At 41.2% G+C, this 24,294-nt stretch overlaps 3 protein-coding genes and 1 long non-coding RNA gene across 5 annotated transcripts; 2 read left to right on the plus strand and 2 right to left on the minus strand.

The window, feature by feature from the left end:
- Nucleotides 1-142: 142 nt before the first annotated feature.
- LOC139061496 (WD repeat-containing protein 82-like) lies at nucleotides 143-12,491 on the minus strand. Its single transcript, XM_015958729.3, has 9 exons — nucleotides 12,127-12,491; nucleotides 10,962-11,062; nucleotides 10,784-10,850; nucleotides 5,492-5,591; nucleotides 5,235-5,351; nucleotides 4,977-5,132; nucleotides 4,834-4,903; nucleotides 4,611-4,753; nucleotides 143-505 (listed from the first exon to the last, which is right to left on the minus strand). Exons 1-9 carry the CDS (start codon nucleotides 12,285-12,287, stop codon nucleotides 473-475), a joined length of 948 nt encoding a protein of 315 aa, XP_015814215.1. The 5' UTR covers nucleotides 12,288-12,491; the 3' UTR covers nucleotides 143-472.
- Nucleotides 9,625-9,952, plus strand: LOC129152700 (uncharacterized). The gene is made up of 2 exons (XR_011520225.1): nucleotides 9,625-9,715; nucleotides 9,785-9,952. It is a non-coding gene; the product is annotated as an uncharacterized lncRNA (long non-coding RNA).
- A 548-nt stretch (nucleotides 12,492-13,039) lies between the features above and the next one.
- LOC107385099 (pseudouridylate synthase RPUSD4, mitochondrial) lies at nucleotides 13,040-15,457 on the plus strand. Its single transcript, XM_070549935.1, has 6 exons — nucleotides 13,040-13,516; nucleotides 13,790-13,997; nucleotides 14,072-14,165; nucleotides 14,350-14,500; nucleotides 14,595-14,692; nucleotides 15,109-15,457. Exons 1-6 carry the CDS (start codon nucleotides 13,123-13,125, stop codon nucleotides 15,310-15,312), a joined length of 1,149 nt encoding a protein of 382 aa, XP_070406036.1. The 5' UTR covers nucleotides 13,040-13,122; the 3' UTR covers nucleotides 15,313-15,457.
- Nucleotides 15,458-15,686: 229 nt separating this feature from the next.
- On the minus strand, nucleotides 15,687-23,519 carry LOC107385098 (transcriptional regulator QRICH1). Of its 2 annotated transcripts, none has more exons than XM_015958727.3 (12): nucleotides 23,344-23,519; nucleotides 22,415-22,674; nucleotides 22,137-22,211; nucleotides 21,524-21,661; nucleotides 20,642-21,445; nucleotides 20,321-20,480; nucleotides 20,076-20,230; nucleotides 19,678-19,792; nucleotides 19,486-19,594; nucleotides 19,255-19,406; nucleotides 19,069-19,159; nucleotides 15,687-16,321 (listed from the first exon to the last, which is right to left on the minus strand). In XM_015958727.3, the coding sequence occupies exons 2-12, from the start codon at nucleotides 22,661-22,663 to the stop codon at nucleotides 16,138-16,140; spliced, it is 2,232 nt and encodes a 743-aa protein (XP_015814213.1). In that variant the 5' UTR covers nucleotides 22,664-22,674; nucleotides 23,344-23,519; the 3' UTR covers nucleotides 15,687-16,137. The 2 variants fall into 2 exon arrangements, with proteins under 2 accessions (XP_015814213.1, XP_070406035.1); XM_070549934.1 differs by having other exon boundaries at nucleotides 23,321-23,353.
- Nucleotides 23,520-24,294: the final 775 nt, after the last annotated feature.

A 24,294-nucleotide genomic window follows, 5' to 3' on the forward strand; every position in this document is an offset into this window, starting at 1 on the left:
CCAAGAAATGTTGAATAATTCAATAAGATTGAGAATAAAAAAACAAAACCTTAATTAATAATAATGTTTTAATTTTAATATTAAAATGACTCAAATAAAGGAATGATGGAATGTAAGATTGACAAAAAGAAAAACAACTGTCTTTTTAAAATAGAACAATTTAATATCAGTTATTTAAACAATTTAAACAACACAAAAACGTAAATGTACGGGTTAGAAATGTTATTTCGGTGTACCTGAACAACAATAAAAAACATTTTATAAAATGTGTTTTTTGTGTGTGTGCCAACACTGCATCAAAACCATTCAGCAGTTTAGGAATACTGTTAGGAAAAACATTTAATAAAACACGACTGTTCTTAGAAACAGTTTTGGAAACAGTAACAAGCTTCCTATTGTCTAAATAAAAATAAAGAATTTAACAGAAAAGTATTCAGCCTTTTAAAAGAGATGGAGAGGACCTTTAGTTCCACTATTTGTCATCAGAACACGGGAGCCAAAACATCTGTTGGGAAAACAATAAAATATTAAAATCCAAACATTTCTAGTAAGAATGCAGTGATAAATGTAGAAAATAAGAGTCGGCAAAATATTCCAAGTTCTGGTTGTAACTCAGTGCATTTACAAACGCATCAGAAAACGGAACCATTGCCCTAAACAGACTGACGTAATTTTTTTTAATGCATGTAAACGCTTTAGTCTTGCCGAAGGCGAACTGGTTCTAATCGTGCGGAAGCACCCAGATAATGGGGTAGGAACTCGATTTCATCTGCATGTAAGCAGCTCAGTCGAGCTGACACCGGTTACTTCTGGAAGTGATGCGACCACAGAAGCAGTCTTTTGATAATTATCATTGCCACAAAATAACACATGTAACACCATCAAATGGTACAGTGCGTACCACATGAGCTGTGCTGCAGCGTTGTTGTCCATTCTTTCAACCAATGTGCATATCCTGTTTAAACTTTGGCAGCTTCACTCCCACCAGTGTTTGTTAACTCTTTGTGTTGCTATAAGCTAAGCTGGAGAATGCCAACATGAAAGAGCACATCGCCACCTACCTTATGGGAGTGGGACAAACTTAATTTGAGAGTTCGGTTTTCTAACCTACATGTAAACAGAATAGGATAAAGAGCTTGTTACCTTAAATCCACCTGGATCGAATTAGACATGCTTGTAAACGCACTGATTGACTCTTGACTTCCAACACAAAGGGTTTAGTTCAATACTGACTGACTTATGGCCATCTGTGTGTTTACTAATGTTAACGAGCTGTGACGGCCATCTTGAATGAATATGTCTCAAAAGGTTAAAGCTGAAACAGCAAACCTGCAAACACGCTTCACTTCTGAACGCAAACACGCCATGGAACACTCACCCCTCCCCTCGGGTATCTTCCCTTGGGACTCAGGTAGTTTGTCCTAAAGTTGAAGTGGTAGCAGCTGGCTGTTTCTTCTTCTCTGATATTATTGAGCGGAGAATCTCTCACACCAGTGGTGTTCTGTTGCTAAATGTGTGAGTGTGTAATGAGTGGAGGACCAGGGAAGTGTGGCGGTTCAGTGAGACTGGCAATCGGATGGCCCGATAGTTGCTTTCGGTCCGAAATGTGTTATTGGTGGAAGTTTTTTGATAAATCCGAGAAAATCACTTCATTACCATACCATACCAATTTATTTATAAAGCACCATTTCAAAATAGCATGGCAGTTAACCAAAGTGCTGTACATAAAAGAGCCAAATGCTTGAACAAATCAACAAAACACAATGAAAGCATGAAAATCAGGTAAAATACATTAACAAATAGCATAAATAATCAAGGATGGAAAATTCCTACTAAAAACAATAGAATAAGAGAACAGCACTACCAAAAATTTAAATAATGCGACGAATGATAAAAACCATTTGAAATGGCACAAATAAAACCAAAAAAGCTACAAGGTGATGCGAGGTGTTAAAAGTGAGCTACTGAATCATAAAAACTAAATTAAGAAAAATAAACCCGGTGCTGGATTTTCATTTAAAGTGTCACGGAGGGATGGCAATAGTGAAAGTGTGTTTTAAGGGCCGACTTGGATCTGCTGGCAGAGGGAGCCAAACGCACATTGAGGGGCAGAGTGTTCCAGAGTTTGGGGGCTGCATGAGAGAAGGCACGCTCCCCTCGGGATTTGTACCGAACCATCGGAACATCAAGAAGCAGATGATCTGCTGAACTAAGGGCATGAGTGGGAACATATGGAGTAAGCAGGTCCATCAGATAGGATGGGGATGGGCAATACAAAGCCTTGTTACATATAACAAGACGTTGAAATGAATCCTAAATTTGACTGGGAGCCAGTGTAAATCTGTGAGAATAGGTGTGATGTAAATTTGTATTTATTTATGTATCATTTGTATTAATTTTTTAAATCTCCACAATGTATTTATAGGCAGCTATACTATGTTGGAATGTTGTTAAGAGGCATGAAACAATGTTTTAAACTAACTTGTGTAGCGTGATGAATTGTCCATTTCTGACCTAAAAGGCCCTGCTCTATTTGCTCTGCCCAAGCAAAACCATAAGTTTCTGACACAAGCCTAATCTACAAGATATGGGCCAAGGACACTCGTGCTCAGTGCTCGTATCTAAACTGTTGCCTCTCCGGACAGCACAAGAAAGACGACAGAAGACGGAGAACTCTTTCTCTTTAAATAATAATCAAATAATGTTGTTAGTCCAAATAATCACGTGAAGCTCACTGTTCAATCAATCTGTGAAATATGAATATTAATTACTTGATATTATAATCCCATGATAGTATTTTAAGAAGTAATATAACTTTAAATATTTACACTAGACTGATCACATGACACATTTCCTTTTTCTGATCCAATCAGAACCTTCCAGATCTGACGCGAGACGTGGTTTTGTTGGTGCTTGTATAATCCCCTTTTGTTGTCAAATTCTGATTTGACAGTAAATCAAAACATCCAAATTATAAAACTATGCCCCACGTCATCTTAACTTCAGTTCCATGCCGTCTAGAGAAGTTATCGGAGTGGTCAATTCGTAAATTTCCTCTTAAAACCAAAAGAACCTAACGACAAGCTGGATTAAATCTGTTGCATGTTCCACCTGCTGCAACGGTTCCTTCAGAATAAAAGCTGAACCATCACGACCCCTTCAGGTTCTCGCTGATGCCAATAAACTGTCGTGACCTGGGTGTAACTCAAGACTGGAAGGGTCGGCAACCGCTGCATATCTACAGGCGTCGGTTCCAAGAGGGTCCTGTCACATTGGGTGAAGCTAACCTCTCCATGAGTTTTCCTGTTTGCAGGTGGGCGCACCCGGAGAGCAGCCGCTGCGAATTCTCTCATCAGCTCGCAGGAGACTTAAGGAGCGGTGTGACAACTAACCAGTGCCGGATGATTACTCACATTGGGTAGTATACACCAGCTCTAGACCTGTTTCTAGTTGTTTTGCATCCTGTTCTGTCTGTTAAAGCCTCGCCATCACCTGTCCCGTTCCTCCGTTCTCCCGCCCAGGTACTCTCATCATCTGCCTATTGCCAGCTCGTCAACCTGCACTCTCTCCTGTTACAACAAGGAGCCTCCGGATCTCCTGTCCACCCGCCACACCGCTTCTCCCTTTGGCCGTCTGCTCTCCTGCACTCACCTGCCCGCTCCTGGAACTGGTGCTCAGCTCCCAGCCTCCTCCAACAGCTTCCACTCAGACCTGACACGCCCTCCTCTCAGCGCTCCACTACCTTACTGGAATCCGTAAGCCTCCATTTTAATCACACCTTCCCCGTCTGCTTTACATTACTCATTCTTGTTCTCTGTCTCAGAACGCTGCCAGAGCCGCCCTCCTCCGACGTCTCCCCAGCCTCGTCAAACTCAATGAATAATATATTATTTTACTCACTTTGTCTCTTCGTGATTCTGCATGTCGTGGGTCAAAAGGCTCGATTCTAACATGACAGGTCCAAGCTGGACCCCCGACATTCCGGATCTAAACGGGGACTCCCGTTGGGGTACGTAGACTGACAGATGGCATCACAATGTGTATTATAACCTCCAAACCAAAGCTTGGAGCGAAACACCCTTTCACTCCCACTCGGAACTAATAGTCTCTCCGGATTTGCTGGTTCCGAACATATTTCACACACACACACACACCATCCTCAGTCTTACTCCACCTTAGTTACATTATACACATAGTGTTTAAAGTTAGTCTTGTTTAAATTGTTTAGAAATAAATCTTCTTGAACTTTAAAACTTGACTCTCTCTCTTGTCTCTGGGTTAATATGAAGTGTTATCTAATACCTGCAATAAAAAGTTCCGATCTTCAGGTTAAAGTAATATTCAAAGATCCACTAAATTGATTTCATATTTCCTATGGAATCTCACATTTTATGGGTCATTACTTAAGATGTAACTAACAAATTGTTACACTTGTTTTCCACATTTGCTATTGCAGCTTTAATCAGTTTCAGGTGAACATCAAACGAAGACTCTTTTTTTAAATGGAAATCTACCCTGAGGTACATGAAATTATTTGCAGATTTTGCAGCTGTGCTGACTTCTAATTCAAACAAACACCCACCACCCTCATGCACCCTTCTTGTTCTCACCATGTTGGTAGAGGCGCTGGCAAAAGTCATGTACAGAGGGTTAAACTGCAGAGCGTTGATGGGTCCAGGATGTTTGCTATCCAACACGGCCACCTTCATGCCACTCTCAATGCTCCAGACGTGAACCCTCCCGTCCTCTGAACCTGCACGACAAAGATTCTCAGCACGGTCTCTATCCAACATGAAGAAAGAGAAATAAAAATGTTAACGTAGAGCAGCTTACCGATCATAACAAACTTAGAGTCTGGGGTGAAGCAGGCCTCCAGGGAGATGCCTTTACTGTTGTTGTAGCCCTGAAATAGAAAAAACATTTGATTGTTCAGAGTGACCAGCAAACACGTCATTCTGCAGCTTTTAATGTCTTACTGAAAAAGTGTGCAGGACAGATCCATTGAAAGCATTCAGAATGCGAATAGCTCCTCCATTTGTACAAATGAGGATGTGCTTTCCATCGTTGCTGAATTTTAGTCCAGTCCAGTCACAGACACGGTTAAACCTGGTCTCAAAGCAGGCAAATGGATCCTTGCACAAGAACATTTCAGATTTTAATATTAGTACTAGTAGCAGCTGTTTTATTTGAAGGATTTGAATGTCCAACACAATCCTCTTTGGGTTGATCTGTACCTTATCAAATGCACGGAAGTCGTAGAGTTTAATGGCGTGCGATTCCACTCCTGCAGCAAATATTATTCCCTCTGGGTCAAAGGAACAAATGGGTTTCCCCAGAGGGTTGGTCAAACCCTGAAAAACAAACAAGCTATAAGTGAGAGGAAGAAAGGATTACATTAGATGAGAGTCCAGATCCTTTATTAGTAGATCGGGTTTTAACTAACAGACCAAAGTAATCCCAAGCACAAGAAGTAGAATGAGCTGTATCTTACCTGGCAGTCGGCCAAGCGCAGGTCCCAGATACGGATCGTCTTGTCTAACGAGCTGGAGATGAAGATTTCATTTTCTGGGGACATGGAGAGCGCAGTGACTCTAATAACACAACAAAGGTTCAGTTTGCTGGTGAAGGTTCTCAAAGAGATTCGAATGAAGGCAACTGGACTTCTTTGGTTTCTTGAAGACGTTTTGCTTCTCATCTGAGGGGCTTGTCAATTCTGACTAGAGTACAGGAGGGTCAAGCTTATAAACTGTAGCTGTCTATTGTTGTTTAAAGAGACAATGTGTGGATTTTACCGTTATTTCTCGAAATATCCACCAAAAGGTTGTTGAAAATGAATAAAATTATGTCTGTTGAAAATTTTGCCGGCTTCGTACCATACAATCATAAAAATCGGGTCTAAAAGACATAGCGTCTTTGGGGGACGACATATTAGATGTCATGTTTCCTTCTGGCCGGCTTGGAGTCCTGCGCCTGTTGACGACATCACACTAGATGATGGATTCACGACTTACAGAAATTACGTTACCACTTTCAAAAACATTTAGGCAGTAAGAAACACAAACGTATTTACAAAACTGCTTAACTCTTTCCAAAACCTATGTAAAAGAACAAAATTGAGAAAGATATGCAATATATTTTGGCTGAGCGGTATTGCTATAGTACGATGAGGTCATTGGCAGGTGCAGGACCCCGAGCAGATCCGGAAAGTACTGTGCCAGAAAACAACACTCGGCATTGCATTGTCTCAATGGAATTAACTGAAGGACCATCAAAGTCTGAGGAGTAACTCCGAGGTTGCATGCTTTCCACAGGTAACATTTACCGTAAAAAAAATTTTTAAGCTAGCGACAGTCATGGCAATATGGTGTAAAACTACCCTGAAATGTATGTACTGCCCCTTGTTGTCAAGAAACTACACACTGCCACTTTAACAAGCTGAAACTACCTATGAATACCCCTCTTCCCTACCACCTGGGCAATTGTTAATGTCATTAGGCTCTATAGTGTGGGAATGGTTGTTTTGAAAAGTTCAGTTTATAAATCAAGAGTGGGCTTTTGGTTAAGATAAGACAACATATAACTATCTATATTTAGAAACACAAACCACTACACTAAATGTAATTTACAGAAAAGCTGGGAAGTTTTATGAAAACATAATTGTATTATTAGTTTGTTCCATTAAATATTAACTTAATACATATTGGGGGTGAGGAAATTATTTATGTCTTTATTGTGAGATTTAAGACAAAAAAGGTATTATGTGGAATGTGCAATGGGAATATGAAGTTCCCATTTAACTGTTTTATGTTTTCTAATTAAAAAAAGGGAATCTCTACACACAGAAAACATTTGGATTTTATGTTGTCTCATTTAAATTTAAAGGGGCTATATCATGGAAAATCCACTTTTTGGAGCTTTATAGCATGTAATATTGTTGTTTCCTCATGAAAAGTACCCCAAACCAGTTTTTGGCTGCATTCATGCATTTTCCAGTTTCAGCTGCAAATTTAGAAATTTATTTTGAAATTCCTGAAATGGCCTAACGTATAAATTGTCTGTACATCACTCAATCTTCCTGCTCATCCCTGGAAGCTAGTCTCTGGTCTGAAACCTGATTTCCCTGGCCAGCTTAGGATATGTGGTATAGGCAACAAGTGTCATGTAACAGACTTGGTAGTCTAGTGGTTAAAGTGCTAGTCTGGTGTGCAATGTTGAGACGGTTCACATCTTGCTCTCAGTGGTAACTTTTTTCTTCTTTTAGCTGCACTTGCCAGTATGGTGTTTTCAACCATTTGTTGGTAAACGTTTATGTTTATTTTGCTTTTTTTTTTTTTTTGCTTTCTTATTTTTAGATAGTTCACAGGTCATGAGATGTGAGAGGTTTAACTAGGCTCATCATAATAACCTGCATTTGTATAGCACCTTTCAGAGTCAGAGGACTCCAAAGCACTTTACACTACAGTCATTCACCCAATCACACACTGAGGGGATGTAGCCACAGCTGCCCTGGGTGTCACTGACAAGAGTGTCAGTCATCAGTCCCTCTGACCACCACCAGCAGGCAAAGTGGGTTAACTGTCTTGCCCAAAGACACAACAGCAGAATTCTCTGTCCGGAGTTGGGATCAAACCTGCAACCTTTCGATCGCTGGACAGCCTAGACTAATTAGAATTTTACATATAATAAAGATCTTGGCACCTTCATAGCTTTTATAAAAGCTGCTGTATTTTAAAATTATTTATTTTTAAAAGTTTATTTTTATTTATTAACAAATAAAAACAACACAAAACAGGTTTGCAAAAATAAATAATGACAAAGGAACAGAAAGAAGCAAAACTTATATTATCTGTTCCCCTTAACCAAAATAAATACAAATGATAAAGTGTTACATGCCAGTTTCGCAGGGTATATGTTTCTCCCTTTGTTTTTTCTCTTTCTCTCCCCTCTCCCTGTCCCTTTTTACACAGGGTGCAGAGACTAGGTGTGGCGGCCCTGGATTGGCTGATTAACTTCACCTTGGACCAGTTGTGGAGCAGGGCAGAGGATAAAAGGAGGCTTCCCAGAAGAACAGAGAGATTCTTCCTCCCACATGCTGCTGCTTGATTGACCCACCTTTGTTCTGGAGCTTTTTGTTTTTGTTTGAAGGTTTGGTGGAGGGAGACTGGGGACAAGGTAAGCAGGGGGATCCCTGTACATCTCATCGTGTAGTGCAAACTTGTTAAAAACACTAGGTAAGGAGGTGGGTGCACCACCCACCCCCGTAATGTTTTTGGATCCATCTGTTTTGTAGAGAAGTTTAGATGAGGCTTTTGTTTGATTCCTTTGTTCAGTTAGAAGGGTAGGTAGGATCTATTTTGTTTTATTAATTTTATTATTTTGGCACCACCTAACTGGCCCTGTCTCCCCCTCCTCCAGTAGTACCTGCAGCATCCACATAAACAGAACAGCAATAAACAAGCTGTGATAAACTGAAGTTTGTTTGGAGTGTCATTCCTTCTGGTTGCCCAGTTACTACCTTCTCACCTTCCTGACCTGTAAGGACAGGTGGGGAGTGGGGGGTCTGTAACAAGTTATTATAGTCAGAAAAATGGCTGACCTGGTTTACTGTTTTAACTTTGGCAAACAAATGGAAAGAAAACAAATACACACACAATAAAAAAAATGTTTCTTATATTAATGAAAGGAGAAAACAATCAATGCAAAACAAAACACACAAATATTTGCTAAAAAAAAGTAGAACAGACAATGTGTGTTTTCCCTTTCATTCTCTCTACTTCATAAATACGTCTACTTCATAAATACGTCTATCTCATAGCATCATACAAGCAAAGCATTTCATATTTGATATGTTAATGGTATATATTTTGGTATTCTTGATTTCGGTACTTAAATTTATTCCACATTTTGGCTCCATATATTGATACACAACGTTCCTTTACATTTATCCTATGTTTTGGTATTGTGTATATTTTATTGCCTTTACAATCATAACTTCTCTTTCTTTCCATAAATCTTATCAAATTTGTTGGGAGGTGCTTTTTGTCGACTTTATACATAAATTTCAAAATACTATAATCTACTAGGTCGTAAAATTTTAATGTTTTTAATTTGATAAATAATTTGTAGGACAGAGCTCTGTAACTGCTGCTTGTTATAATTATTGCTTTTTTTTGTAGGATGCAAACTGAATGTGTATAGGTTTTATGTTATTCCCCAAATTTCAACACAGTAGTTCAAGTACGGTATGATAAATGAATTGTATAATGCCGTGAGCCGGGGTGAGTACTCGCTCTCACTAAACATCAGAGTGTGTTTGCAGGAGAGGGAGCGGCAGCTGCACCAGATCAGCTGATTAGGGGGTTGACTACTTAAGGAGATGGTGAACACAGCTCGACGCCAGATGATTACTACGACTAGGTAGTTTCCTGCCTTCACTCTAGTCCTCAGGGTTTCTCTTGGAAATACTCTAGTGTGTTTGATCTAGTGATTTTTGTATTTTTGGCCTACCTGCCTAAGGTTCTCTGCACACCTGGAATCACTCGCTCAACTCCCATAGGACTCCTGGACTCCTCGCTCAGTCACGTTCATCATCATCCTTTCTGACCGACCCGCTCTCTCTCTCGCCCCCACGCTCCCTCTCCAGCTCTGAGCATCTCCCCTCTGGATCCACCCCGGCTCTCAACCTCCCCTCATTTCCCAAACCCAGTCATCCTCCGTAAGTCTCCTCTCAGCATATCTGCCTACTGTTCTCCCAGGATTCACCTCTGGTTTGCTCTCCCTCCAGACGCTGTTTCCCATTCTCCTGATCTGCTGGAATTCCCAGCGCGTCCTCAGTTCTCATTATTATTATTGTTTTTTAACATCAATCTGTGTACGGGTTTGTGATTCTGCATGTCTTGGGTTAGACACCTTCCCCAAACCATAACAAATAAATATAGGGATTTGTCATCTAGTGACTTGTTTCACTCTAATATTGCGATTGATATATTTTAGTTTTGATATTGTTTATATGTAGTTTCCAAGATATCTGTATCTTCCCTTCATTTCTTCTTCACTTCAGTTTTAAAATTTGCCAAAAAAGAGGGAGACTAAAAAGATGGCTTTTAATTGTATTGTAATGTGATAAAGTGATTTGTAAATGTATGTGTGCAGAAATCTGTTTGTTTGGTTCAACCATTTAAAATAAAATGGACTGAACCGGACAGCATTCTGTATGAAGAGTATGCAGGCTGATTGCTGTTTTCATCACTTCTAATAGGATGGACACCATCCCTCATTCTGGATGTAGATATGTCTGGTTTGTAGTATTTGTATACTAAATCACAACAGAATATTAGATTTATTAAATTTTGTATGCACAGATTATTTAAAAATACTGCAGTATTATATTTTGAGGCTTGGGGAATTAGCTGATGTGATCCCACTTATTTCTAATTTATATAGAGGAAGTATGAAGGACAAAAACTGACATAAGCATAAGAAAATAACTATAATGTGTGCAACTCACTTATATAAAAACATTGTGCAATACTGAATGACCAGACTGACCTATTGTCAGATCTGTAGAATTATGAAACGACTTCAATGGAAGCGAGGTGACAAAATACAGTAGGCTAAAAGATCTCAAAAAGCAACACATTCTTCCTTGATCTAAAAGGTTAGGTTCAACTTTTCACACAAAACCAGCTTGGGTTTGAGAGTTCCTTTTTCCCTTTAAAATATGGCATCATCATTAATGAACAGCATTTGCATTTCTTCTAGTCCATTACTGGGAATCACTCACCGTGCCGTGTGGCCGGGGAAATATCGGATGAATTGGTTGTCGGTGAGGGACAGGTACCTGATTGCGTCTAAAAGGGCACAGAGCAAATTCTGTTTTTCCTGATTGTATCAAATGTTTGAGCTGGATTGTGAGTTTGGTGGTTTGGTCTGACAGCTGACTGTCAGTACAAAGTTTTTACCATCCTGTTTGTTGGAGCTGTACACCACAGTGTGCGCGGCTCCACGTGTGAAGCGGATCAGGTCTGCTCCATACTTCTTACTATACAAGGTCTTTGCAGGCCTGAAACAGAGAAATAATTAGTTTTATGTCCAGGTGTACACATAAGGATTTTTTCTTAGTCACAGCAGCTGCATCCAAATGCATGGTACTAATTAGGGCTGAATGATTCTGGAAAATAATCAAATTGCTTTTTTTTTTCAATTTGCAATTGCGATTTAATTCACAATTATTTTCTCAAGGGGCTTATCTCATATTTTTCAACTAATGGAAGTTAAAAAAAATCTATGTAACATGTACTGAATATAAACAAGTTTATGTATCTACATATTTATCTACATATCATATCAACAAGTTTATTTGTCTACACATACATAAACACAAGACAAAATTTTGTATTTGAAGGTGCAATGCTTTGCAGCCAGCAGCACATCCCTTGAAGCATAGATATTAGCATCAACTGTGAAAATGTATTTGCAGGAAAAAAGTGTGTCCCATTTTTTGAAGTATTTTGTGTTGAGTTTTTGACGTCTTGTCTGATCTCTATTAAGGTAGCGCGACTCGGGTAGCGAATGACCACAGTCACCAATTCTTGTCAAGTGTCTATGCCTATGTATGTCTGATCTCAGAATTGTGTGTACTGAAACTCTAATTTCCCTCTTGGATTAAATAAAGTATCTTTGAATTGAATTGTCCATGCAGAGCTTCCGTAGTTCAATTACATCCATAGCTGCTAGTCAAAACTCAGTGGAGTATCTTACGGTTTTCTGGCTTTACTAAAATATCTGTCTGTAGTTGTTTGGTTAATGATAGATTTTAGTTTTTATTAGACTCCAAATACAATCGTTTGGTACGTTCCTAATTTGTAATTTGTAAGAATGTAATCGGCGATATTAGCATCCTTGAGGGGTTATCCATGTACAGCATTCTGCTAACCACTCGCTGCCAGTCAAATCGCAGCCTTTGCGATTAGAAAATCTTTAATCACATCCCTAGAACTGATTCGGCTACATTTATACATATCAATAAATGTGAAGTGATTCCCTGAAGAAAATGTGCACTCAGATCAGATAAAATAAAAATAGTTGGATCAGTTCATGTTTAACGTTGCACTCGTGGCCATTTACCTTCCTGACTGGATGTCATATAACACAATGCAGTCGTCGTTGCCGCTTGATACTGCGTGGTCTCCATTAACACTGTAATCCACACAGTTCACTTTCTCTGACTTAAACTGGTACGTTCTGGCAACCTTAAAATTCCGCAAGACTCTGTCTGTTATTTCCATGGCTCCAAACAAAACTATATTTAAAAAAATGTGAGTTACATCTTTTTCTAATGAAGTTCGAAAATCATTGCTGAAGTAGCATTTGTTTTGACTGGCTTGCTGTTCCCGTTTCCGTAAACCGACAAAAACACAACTCTAACGTGCTATGATTGGTTGTTTTTTCCCACTATCACCAGAGACGGGCGGTGCTCAAATAATAACGACAGATTCTCGAGTTTAAACCGAGCGGGCAGTAAAGATAATTAAAACGAGCAATGCTCCTGCAAACAGGAAACAGAAGAACGACACTAACCGGAAATCTTAAAAATAAAAGCGTAAACATTAAAGGGAACAATTAGCTTTTACTTAAGTTTGAATCTGGAGTTATATTGAAACTACTAATACATTTTGTTCTAAACAATTTTATTTTATTCGTTTTTAGTCAATACATCTTACTTGACTCACCAGATTAGAAAATATGCGTCCTCAGAGCTTCTTTTCGTTGCAACATTATCAATTTCATTTCTGTGCTGTCATAGTTTATGCAAATACCTCTCTCTCTTTATCTCTCTCTTCAACTTACTAAACTATGATTATCTTGATCAAAACGGTTTGGGATCAACCAGAAAACATAAAACGGTTCGAAATTGCATTTAGTGCTCAAAACTTAATTCTTAAGTTTTTTTATTTATTTTATTTATTTTTAATTTTTTGCGAACAACAAATGACTGAAGGTTGCTTTGAAGTCCCCTTGAATTACTTTACTTTGAAAGGCCATACCCGGATGAGAGGGCATGGTTGATTTTCTCGTGGTTGGTGGTATATAGCTAGATTAGCTCCTCCACGTTAAGCTACTATGAACGGCTGTAAAAGATTATCCTCACTGGGTGACCGAGCCTCCGGTCTCTACATTCTGTTCTCGGTGGTCAAATCAAGGATAAGTGGACAAATGTGTCTCAGACGGTGTCAGAGCACCACTAGCAGTCCCGCTCCGGGCTCCGACAGCGGAGAGAAACCCCAGCGACTCAGAGCGATTGACCTGGCCCGGAAGGTCCAGCAACAGAAGGCGACACAAGCAACACCGCCTCCGGTGTCCGGGTCGCAGGGTAGAGTGACTGAGCTGAAACGGTTCAGTCTGCAGCTACAAAACGTTCATCCCAACGTGCTAGCTAAACACCTCAGCAGAAGCGTGCTGTACCAGGATAAAGATGTAGTTCTCATCAATAAACCTTATGGTGTCCCTGTCCAAGGTAACCCAGAGCTGTCTACTCGGTGACATTTAGGTAGCCTTATCCTACATAAAAAGTAGGAAAATATATTACAGTTTAAAATAAACAAAACGTATAATTTTAAAATCAAAATCTAACAAAAAATGTGGTCCAAGTGTTAGAATTTGTATTTAACATTTAAAAGTTATAATCTTGAAATTGTGAATGAACTGACACTAACATTCTGGCTGCTGTCTGAAGTGTAAAATGTTCCACTGAAGCTCGACAGCATGCATTTGTTCTTGTCTCTTTCAGAGCAGTCTGGAGTCACGTCCATCTCCTCGGTGCTTCCTGTTCTCTCAAAAATAATGGATGGGATGAAGGTGAAGTCTGAGTCTCGGCTACTCCCCTGTCTGAGTCTGGAGAAGGGCTCAACAGGAACTCTTTTGCTGGCCAGGAGTGAAGAAGCAGCAGAACACATCCTCACACTGGATAGGAATAACCAAGTGCAGAGGAAATATTGGTAAACCGATGGATCACCAGCATCACAGCAGTTTATATAAAATGCTTTGTAATAACTTGCTTGTTCCTCCTCAGGGTTGTCACAGTTGGTGTTCCTGTACCGTCTGAAGGGCTGATTGATATTCCTGTTATAGAGAAAGAGGTCCCAGGTCCTCAGCCACACTTCAAGGTGCTTCTGATTCTTTTTTTTAAAGTCACTTGATTTGTTAAGACCTAAATCTGCACCAGATGTGGGCCTCAGAATAACAACATTGAGTAAATTATGCAGCTAGTTCATTATTTTTATTTAGGTTTTTAGTTAATAATGAACAGTTGAATATTAAAAGCTTATGGATATGTAACTTTTGTTTCAGATGGCCTTAAGTCCATGTTTCAGAATGAATGAGACCGGTGATGGGCTAACCAAACTCCGACGTCATCGGCAGGCACATCCTGCAGTGACAAAGTACAGAGTCCTGGACAGCAGCAATGGCTGCAGCCTCGTGGAGCTCCAGCCTTTCACCGGTTCGACTGTGATTAATGGGAACAAGTTCCTATAGCAAATCAGTTCAGTGTTTTTCACAGAAAACAAACGTGTACTTTTATTTCATACCGACAGGAGTGAAGCACCAATTGAGGGTTCACATGGCGTTTGCTCTGGCATGTCCCATTCTTGGTGACCATAAATATTCCCACTGGAACAAACTGGCACCACAGGTAATGTGCATTTACAATGGACCAGAGTGGCACCAATGACAATAAGAGGCTTAAAATATATGGTTATTAAAGACAAAATAGGCTATGGTTATAACCGAGACTTTCACAATAACACAGATGAGCTGACTTAACACCACATAGATGGTGTTTCATTAGCACTGTGCTCTAGGCTGTTCTCAAAGTGCTTTAAACAATCAGCACGTTGTACTTTCCCTTCAGTTACAGCAAACATCTTGATTAGTCATTTTACAACATATATAGTATTATGGCAGTAAAGAGGTGTCGCTTATTAGCGTTTTTTTGTTCCATGATTTTACATGCTGATCAATGCTAAAGCCCCAGTGTAGAAAAGGATTCCTCTGAGCTCTTCTAGAGCCGCTTTTCACCACTTTTAAATGCTCCCTTTTAATCTACAGAAACTTCCAGCTCGAGTGCTCAAACGGCTCGGACTGGAGCAGACCAAGATCCGACATCTTCCTCTTCACCTGCACGCGCGACAGCTACTGCTGCCGGGACACAACAACACTGACATCAACGCGTCTTGCCCCCTTCCCAAATACTTCTTACAAACTCTGAAGAGATTAGAATTAACTTTTCCAGATGACAAAGAGGATGAATAAATTCTGCAGTCCCAGTTACTCATGAAATAGGTGAGGCTGCGGCATGTGGAAATAACCATTTAAATGAACTGAACAGGCTGAGTGTCAGCAGCTCTGAAAGTACAGCCTGGTGTTTTACTAATAAATATAAAAAAACATGTTTTAATGTGATCACGTTGTTTTACAGAATGCAGGAACGAAAACATTTCCATCTGTTTCCTCTTTAATATCCTACTATACACACATACATGAAAGAAGTTGTTGGCAAAATTCTGATGGGAGTTCCTAAATATGACCCATGGAGGGAAAAAACAATAGAACACTTGGTTTTAGGAATTTTTGAGGTTCAACTGGAAAACCCCACAGGCCAAATTTAGAGTTAAAAAAAAAAGGCACAAGTTCTTCAGATTTAATAAACATGTTTAAACAGCAGTGAGAATACAAAAAACTGAGCAAATTTATGAGTTTAAATCTATCTGTGCCGGTGGGGAGAAGTTAGACGTGAGCGTAAGATTTTAAACTATCGAATAACTTTATATCATGTTGATAGGACTTCTATATGAAAACATAGCAAATTTGATCAGTTGTATCAATCTTGACCCGAGTCAATCTCGCTCAGCAGGTTCAAAGATTACGTAGCTGGTTTCTAACAAATCCACCAGAAATAAACATCCAACCCATCGGCTGAAAAACCAAGGGGAACGTCTGGAACTAGCCAAAGCAATCAGGATACTCTCCTCAAAAATGTGATTGTTTTAGAAGCTCTCCTGCTTCATTCGATGGCTATAGCTGTATATCAGGATGGGTACTGCATAGTCAATCTGAAGTCCAGTCAATCCCTTTGTGTTAGTTTTCTGGACTAGTGCCAATGATCTCCTGGATCTCTCGGACCACGATGAGTCGAGCCAGCAGGAGTTCCACTTGCTGACTTGTGAGGGGCTGGGGCGAATACCACATCGGACTGTTAGGCGCCACGACAGGCTCAGGGGTCATGTAGTAAGCGTCATTGCGTCCCTTTACACTTTGAGGGCTGGAAGAGAAGTGCAAACAAGATTAAAGGTGTCATTCACTTGTTTTTTCAAAACATTTCCTTTAGTTTCTAGTGAGAATGCTTTGTGAGTGGTTTGTAGAAAATATTAAAGAAAAAAGCTTGTGCTCCTGTTTCAGGGGCATGAAGTTTGTTGGAGTGAGGTGTGGAAAACAACAGGATTTGTGCGTCTTACCCCTAAATATTATGATATGCACACATCTCATCTCTGATTGGCTAACAGAAACACAACCTGATTGCTCTTTCTTGGGTAAAAATGCAACATTGATGTTTTATTTCCACAAATAAGAGAATGTGTTCTGACATGTTGTGGAGTTGCTATTGCTAAAGGTTAGCGTCTACTAGCTGCAACGTGCTCTGCTCTCTTTCCTGTGGTTGCAAGCCATGGCAGGCAGAGCCACAAATGCTTATTTTCCATGTGATGAAGCAGAGACTGGCTTTTTCGGACTCATATCGTTTTCCCATAGATTTTCTTTTGACAGCCAAAGCCGGGAGTACACTGTACGACGTTTTCAGTCTTCCTATTCAGTTCCATTGAAAACTTGTCGCAGGGCAAAGTTCATGAATCATGTTCTCACGCTATGTAGGTCGGTTCAGTGTAAAAAAAAAAGAAACCTGGTAAAGTCTATTGCAGTGATGCAACTTCACATCTATGTAGAATACGTCAATACAAGTGACCTAGCGGCTTATTTACTCCCTACATCGTTTCAGAAAGGCAAACAGCTTTTGATTTTCTTCTTTTTGGTTTAATGTGGACAGCATACACTCAAGGGATTTTGTGATCTCTCAAATCGAGCGAGGAGCACAGCTGAGAAGCCGCTTCATCGCTTGAACTGTTCCAGTGTGCACTGGATTGCGGCGACTGTCGCGAATAAACCTTTCTGCTGCCGTTCCACAACGCTGATGCTTCCAGTGTGCAGTAGTGGTTACCCTCACAAGGGATGAGCAGAATTTAAAAGGCACACTTGGCAGTTTTGCTTGCTTTTAGCACCCCCTAGTGTCCGTTATTAATTCTGAGATCAAAGCAAAAGTGAAACATCTCCCTGCCCCACATTCGTCTTTTTAACACCTTAATCCAGGGATTCCCAAAGTGTGGGGTGCACGAGCTGCCGCTAGGGGGTGCGCGAGGTGAAAACTGTAATGGCAAATGTCACCATTAGCGTAGAAACTCATTTGTGGGTGGGCCAAAGAAAAAGTAAGCGGGCACAATAAATGTAATTGAAAACAAGTATATGTTTGCGCGCGCGCGTGTCCTCATGTGCCCTAGCTTCATAATAACAATGCGCCAAGCTTCAGCACTCTGGCCTGCGCACGCCGATATGTTCCGTCGCGCGCGTGCGTGCCCTCCACATGTGCCCTAGCTTCATAATAACAATGCGCCGAGCTTCAGCACTCTGGCCTGCGCACGCCGATATGTTCCGTATTTGATCATTTTTAACGGTGTTGGAGGAATCTGAAGGTGGCGAGTCATTCTGGCAGATTGTAATTAACACCTGTCTCATGCAGGTGTTCTGACATTGTAAACCTCACACACAGAACATTGTGGATGTAACAAAATAACAAGAAATGATTCCCATTCAGGCTATTAACAGCGCGCTGAAGATCTGAAGTTCAGAGTGCGTCTGTCAGAGGTCAGATGCGTTCCGGCTGAACCACGGCTCACGGGTGCACAAGTGAGCACATCTGGGCTGGGCAGAAGTCATTTTACAACATTGGTTTAAATAGCGCGAGACGCGGTGACTTGAGCGGCTGTGCCGCGCGCGCGTGCACACACACGCACACAGATTCAATAAGCGCACACGCTGCTTTAACTCCGGCGCGCCGTCAGACTGAAGGCAGAAATGAGTGCTGCCTCCACCGTGATAAAAACTTTTAAGTTGTCCCCTATTGACATTTGATTACGCACAAGTAGGTGACCAGTTCAGGTTTACGCAGAGCAGAAGGAAGGAGAGCGCTCTGGCCGCACAGGTTAAACGTTCCTAAACCGTTAAATTGCATTGTTTATGTGCTACCTGGGCACTCTAAATATTTATTTAATATTAAATCAAAGGAAATTGTAATGATATCGAATGTTTATTAATTACTATTTAAAAAATGAAAGTGATGGGGAATTTTTTTTAACCCTGTCTGTTTAGCTTGACATCTGATATATATATATATATATATATATATATATACAGAGAGAGAGAGAGAGAGCCATGCCCCGATGTGGGGGCGGGGGGTTGCGTCGACATGGTCGGGACATAGAAGGGGGTGCGCGGCTAAATAAGTTTGGGAACCACTGCCTTAATCGAACAGCTGAAATGTCTCCCCAGCCTTAGTGTTGACAGGATCGGTTCATCACTAAATCAAACAAATCAGCAGTGTTAGAAGAAGACTCCAGCTCCACCATATCATCAGCTCTGCTCCACACCACAGCTCCCAAGAAACCGTGAATTTGCAATTGCAGTATTCTCGTCACGGAGGACAGTGTGGTCTGTGTGACATTTGAATAACCCTGTAAAAGGGTCCTTTTAACACATGCTGGCTCAAGAAAATTATTTTAAAAACATGAACAATTTGCACACTATGCCTTTAAAACCCAGATAGACAGCCAGTAGCTGTCTATTGCCCCACGTACACTACACAACAACTTGACCCGATCTCAACTCACAGTGACCAGTTGCCCTAAACACCTTTTCAGTGATTGAGATTTTTAATTCAGTTTTGAAGGGTTTGATAGCACTCACCATTTGAAGAGGTAAAAGTCGTAAAGTTTAATTGGACAGCGGAGTGGGTTCTCAGGATCTTCAATCTGCTCTTCATACATGTCATCAGTTCCTGTAAGAAAAGTGACGTAACGGTTAAAAGCGGTTATTCTGAACAAAGAGCATGGACCCTCAGAATGTGCATGTGTGGGAGGTGGGGTTGAGCACCTTTATGCCCGGCACTGTGTTGACTCTGGGTTTTCAGAAGGCGAATACTGGTTGCCTTGTCCTTGGCGTTTGTGGGGTTCTTCCTCGTGTGTCTCAAGACCTTCGAGAAAGCTACTTTCATGTGCTGTTCAGGTGTTGTCAGGCGAAAATATCTGCAAACAACACGTGTGACAACATTTTACATCTAAAATCTGGGGAGCAAATTCAGGCAGTCCAGGTGTGAGGACTCACTTAGTGTTGAAATACATTAGAGTTGTAAGTAATGTGGCCGGCGAGTGAGCGCCCAGCTGTTTACACTCCCACAACATCTCCTCAGTCACATGGCTTGGAATGATATAACCTGAGAGGGTGGAGAAACAAATTTAGTTTAATACTTAAAAATGGTAAAACAAAAGAAACGCCTAAAACTACACGCTGCCCCACCTAAAGGATGGATGCTGGGTTTCCAGTCTTGCAAGAGTTTGTGTATACTCTCACAAAAACGTGTGTAGTAAGGATCGGAGAAAATATCGTCCACACGTCCATTATCGGACAGATACTAGAAAACAAAACATTTGATTGAATTTAGACAATTTTTATGCACGGTTGACTTTTAAAAATTATTTTTCACAGCTTCATTTTGACTATTTGGAAGATTGTTATATTTACTCTAATCTGCTTCCTGAAGGACCTCTGTTCTGAGAAACAGTTTGTCTGACCAGCTAACGGTTCATCAGAGCCCAGCCAAGACCTCTGAACAACTGCCCTTCAGGAATTTATCACTTTCTCATGGAAACACTTCAAAATGGCAGAAAGATTGCTTAAAGTTTCAGGATACAAACCTTCTGTATACACAAGAACACGTAATATAGAACATCAGGGGCCAGTTGCTCTTCATCGGATCCTCGTGCTTCCTGAGTCATCAGAGACAGACCCAAGTTGAGCTCCGCAACAGCGCTGGAAACCAAGTCCTCCTGAAAGCGCAGAGGCTGGCGGCCTGAGCACAACGAGAGAAGGACGGGACAAAACAACGTCTGAGTGTAAAGTTAGAACATTTAATATCCTGTCAAGAACAGTTTTAACTCACGTCCAATTGGTGCCAGTTTTGTTTTTTCCTGTAAGCTTAGCTCAGCGTTTTTTCGCTTGGCCCATAAGCACCACACCTCCAGGCCCTCCTCTGGTTTCAGAGAGACGGGAACCAGGATCTCTGTAGGCGGTTCGGCGTCTGCCTCAGTCTCCACTTGGGTCTTAGAGAAACCAAAAGAACAACGTAATGTGAGAAAAAAATCCTAATGAATGGGAGAGATTAAAGCATCATCATTTAAGTTTAATCATTTAGATAATTCGTTGTAACTGAACTTCTCTTCCCAGCCCTGAGCAAGGCTGGAAGGTGAAGCCCATTTCTAACCTGCAGATGGAGCTGCTGCTCTTGTCCCTCTCCTTGGCACTGCTGCTGACTTGGGTCCCATATGTGCACCGACTGTGTGGTGTTGTAAGTCCCTCCTACGGTCTGAACAGCCACGGGGATGTGGATATTCCCGTTCATAAACTGTGCAGGCAACAGGGTCTGTACAATTTCCTCCTGCGTTGTGACAGAGGCTGACTGAACATCTGTGGACCTTGATGCACAGCTGGAGGGTACCTTGTCCTTGCCGTTGCTGGTGGTAACCTGCACCGTGCTATATGCATCCTGTGGTATAGCGATGTGGGTTACGCCCTGCTGCTGTGGAGTGGAGTACACGGGAATGGTCCAGGTCTCGCCTGTGGGACCTGTGATTGTTCCAGTTGTGCTGTACAGCTGAGCACTGTCAACCGTCAGCAAATCTGGTCGGAGGGACACGTAACTCTGCTGCTGGCCTTGAGGTATGGTCAGAACTGTGGCTAACTGCTGCCCCTGTGGCACGGCATAGGAAACAGCAAGGGGTAGATCCACCTTGCGCTTCTTAGCTGGTTGGAGAACAGTTGCAATGGCACCGGGCCTCCTCTCCGCTTCCCTGGGAGACTCCTGTTGCTGGGAAGGAGACATGGCCTCTATGGTCTGGATCTGGATCTGTTGCCCACCTTGCAGCTGAATCTGCTGGCCAGCCTGCAGCTGAATTTGCTGTCCTCCTGGGAGCTGAATGTGTTGTGTTCCTTGCAGCTGGATTTGTTCACCACTAGACAGCTGGATTTGCTGTCCTCCAGCAACAGCTGCAATGAGTTGAGCTTGAATCTGGGAAATAGTCAGCACGGTCACCAAATAGCACTACATGACCAGACTTTCTACAGACGACTGACACGGTTCCTATACCTGTTGTTGCTGTTCCTCTGTGAGCTCTCCCGGCTGTACCAGCTGGGCTGTTGAGAGTCCCTGCAGGTCCTCCTGAGTGGGAGAAGCCACCTGAAGAACCTGTCCAACCATCTGGCCTTGCTGTTCCTGGATCTGAACCTGACACAAAGAGGGAGGGGGGTCAAATATTACAAACACACTAGCAAAAACACCAGTAAATGATCAGATTGATGCTTTGATCCACTTAGGAAAACAGTTTTGTCTTAGTAATAAAAATAAAAACAGCAACAGTACAAAAGGCAGAAGCCAGAAATAAGCTGAATTATGTAATAATAATAAAATTCTGATGAACAAAATTAGGCTACTCAAACATCTTACTGGGGAAATATTTTGTTAAAAATAACTATATTTTGACATCACCTTAAAATTGAAGTTTCAATTCAAACATTTATCTCTTCATCAGTGTTTTCTACTGCATCAGCACTTCCTTTAGCCTACTGACTCACACACGCACCACACAGCAGCTGCACTGTTTGTTTTATTGTTGACAGTGAGTAACAATGAGGTGTCTACACCCAGACAACCCAACCGGTTATTTCATTTTTGAAGAAGTACAAAAACGTGAGAAGCCTGCCTGCACGTGAAGTTGCTGTTCGGCCCCTTGGTGTACAGCCATCTGGGGTGGCAGCTCTGTTGAGGTCACTTGCACCTGTCAGAAACACATTCATGCATTAAATCAAGCATTACAATGAAAATGTTTTAGGACCAACATTGTGTTAAATGCTTGGAGTACAACATAAACTCAAAACCAAATACTAGCAGGGGTTGATTACAAAGCAGGTTTGCAGATCAAATCGTAAACTGGTAAATACAAATGATCTTCCCACTAAAGAGGTCTAAAATGGGTCTTACTGGGCAGGCCAGTTCCAGGAGTGATCCAGCCACCTCTGTGCTGTCTGCATAGACACAGTTGGTCCCCTGCTGCTGATACACCATGGCTGTGGTGGTGGTCGCTTCTTCCTGCTGGCTGAACTCCTGCAGCACCTCTGGGCCTTTGGCAAGAGAATCCAGAAACTCCTTCATCTTGTGCTGAGGCACAGTGCGGGCCTTCTGTCGCACATATTCGTCAAAGGACACCACCCCACCCTCCTGTTCGTTCATCTTCACTGGACCTGAATAATGATAATGTTGCTTTTATGTCATTTGACAACTAAACTCAGTTCAAACAGCTTATATTTTTTAATGCCAGTGTTTAATGACATGCGTCTTAAAAATGGTATAAAGAGTAATACGTTGGTTTAAAGATTAATACATGATAGTAGTTACGGTATACATATTTAATAGTTTCATATTTTAAGTCAAGCTTTGGGGGCGTTAGAAAATAAAGCAAACATCTGTAATTAAATTTATTTAAAATGAGGCTAACGCTGTAGTTAACTATTTTTGTTGACTTTGCAGACAAATGCTGAAATTTAAGCTTGTTATTTTTAACTGTGTAGTTTAATAACCTAAGTAACCAAAAGTATGTTTGCCCTGAAGTGTTTTTGATTGACTAGCAGCAGTATTTACATTAAAGCTAGGTGTTAGCATGCTAGCTTTCCGATGTTAGCAAGGCGCTGTTTGAACACAGCACATAAGGATATTGATCTGCCTGGCACATGTTAGCTCTCCTCAACACTACCAAACATAAATGTCAAGATAACTAAGTTATACGACTAAATAACAACATTAGGTCAAAAACAAGCATCAGAGCAACACTCCATTCATTTCAACCACACGACGCTAGCTAGTCGCTGTGCTAAACGCTAGGTAGCTAACCGTTCTGGATCCTGTCATGCTACCTTAAATAAAACGAAATCCTCTCCTTTCCGCCAAGGCACGGTGTTTAAAACTAAAAAGCCGATAAACGTCTAACAGCTACCACCAGCATGCCACACATTCCCACAGCATAGCGCTACGAAGCAGCTGCGATGTTCCGCAAACAACGTTGCGTTTCCACAGCCGCGGTAAAATAAAACTGCAGCAGGCAACGGGCGAAGCCTCTGACGTCTGCTTATTTTACAGGCTGAGTTCCAGGCTGCTACCGTCGGTGGGCATAATGGGTCCCCACCTCTTGCAAAGCACGGATTTATTAAACCCCACACACATTACACCTCTTTACTATCCCGCGGTCTTCGTTTGAAAAAAGAAAATAGACATTTAGTGTTAGTCCAGACGATATACAATGTGGGAAGTAGTACAGGCCTAGAAAAGAGCGCTACGGGCCGAAAACAACCATAACCATGCGACCAAAATAAACCAAAATATAGCCACGGTACGACAAGGCACGAGTAACTTGCCATCCAATAAATTCGCCTGTTTCCACCAAATACAGTAGTTAATAAAAATACAGTACAATATTTTGGTGTAACTGTCCTATAAATCGCAAATTATATCCAGATGATTAACCAAGATGCGTACTGTTAAGAAAAAACAGTTAGTTGGACCTCAATTTTGCTGAAAAGTGTTTAAACTATATGGATTATAGATTGTTATGGATATGCAAGTGATTTAACTTTTAATTGACGTTTAATACGGCAGCATCTATTAAAAATACTCAAAATCATTCAAAATCTGATGCACAGCTGAGCTGATACATTGTTGGACTACTTTCTACGTTTTCTCTGTTGAATCCTGGGAAACATTTGGCCGCATGTCCCTTTAACAGGATTTAACTTCCCCAGTCTGCCTTAAAGAGCCAGGCATGTGCTGCTGAGGGCGTCCCCCTGCTTGCCTCACAACAAACTGCCCCG

Source organism: Nothobranchius furzeri, chromosome 3 (genome assembly GCF_043380555.1).
Source record: "Nothobranchius furzeri strain GRZ-AD chromosome 3, NfurGRZ-RIMD1, whole genome shotgun sequence".
In the NCBI taxonomy this organism is placed as follows: Eukaryota; Metazoa; Chordata; class Actinopteri; order Cyprinodontiformes; family Nothobranchiidae; genus Nothobranchius; species Nothobranchius furzeri.

Excerpts from the sequence above, each read along its gene's own strand:
- LOC139061496 (XM_015958729.3), bottom strand. The coding sequence starts at position 12,287 with ATGGAAATAACAGACAGAGTCTTGCGGAATTTTAAGGTTGCCAGAACG. Across the intron at positions 10,851-10,961 it reads CAGCTCCAACAAACAGGATG|ACGCAATCAGGTACCTGTCC; the intron begins GTAAAAACTTTG and ends GTGCCCTTTTAG. Across the intron at positions 5,133-5,234 it reads ACTTCCGTGCATTTGATAAG|GATCCATTTGCCTGCTTTGA; the intron begins GTACAGATCAAC and ends TTCTTGTGCAAG.
- LOC107385099 (XM_070549935.1), top strand. The coding sequence starts at position 13,123 with ATGAACGGCTGTAAAAGATTATCCTCACTGGGTGACCGAGCCTCCGGT. Across the intron at positions 13,998-14,071 it reads CAAGTGCAGAGGAAATATTG|GGTTGTCACAGTTGGTGTTC; the intron begins GTAAACCGATGG and ends GTTCCTCCTCAG. Across the intron at positions 14,693-15,108 it reads GGAACAAACTGGCACCACAG|AAACTTCCAGCTCGAGTGCT; the intron begins GTAATGTGCATT and ends TTTAATCTACAG.
- LOC107385098 (XM_015958727.3), bottom strand. The coding sequence starts at position 22,663 with ATGAACGAACAGGAGGGTGGGGTGGTGTCCTTTGACGAATATGTGCGA. Across the intron at positions 21,446-21,523 it reads CAGAGGAACAGCAACAACAG|ATTCAAGCTCAACTCATTGC; the intron begins GTATAGGAACCG and ends ACTATTTCCCAG. Across the intron at positions 16,322-19,068 it reads GACTTTTACCTCTTCAAATG|CCCTCAAAGTGTAAAGGGAC; the intron begins GTGAGTGCTATC and ends CTTCTCTTCCAG.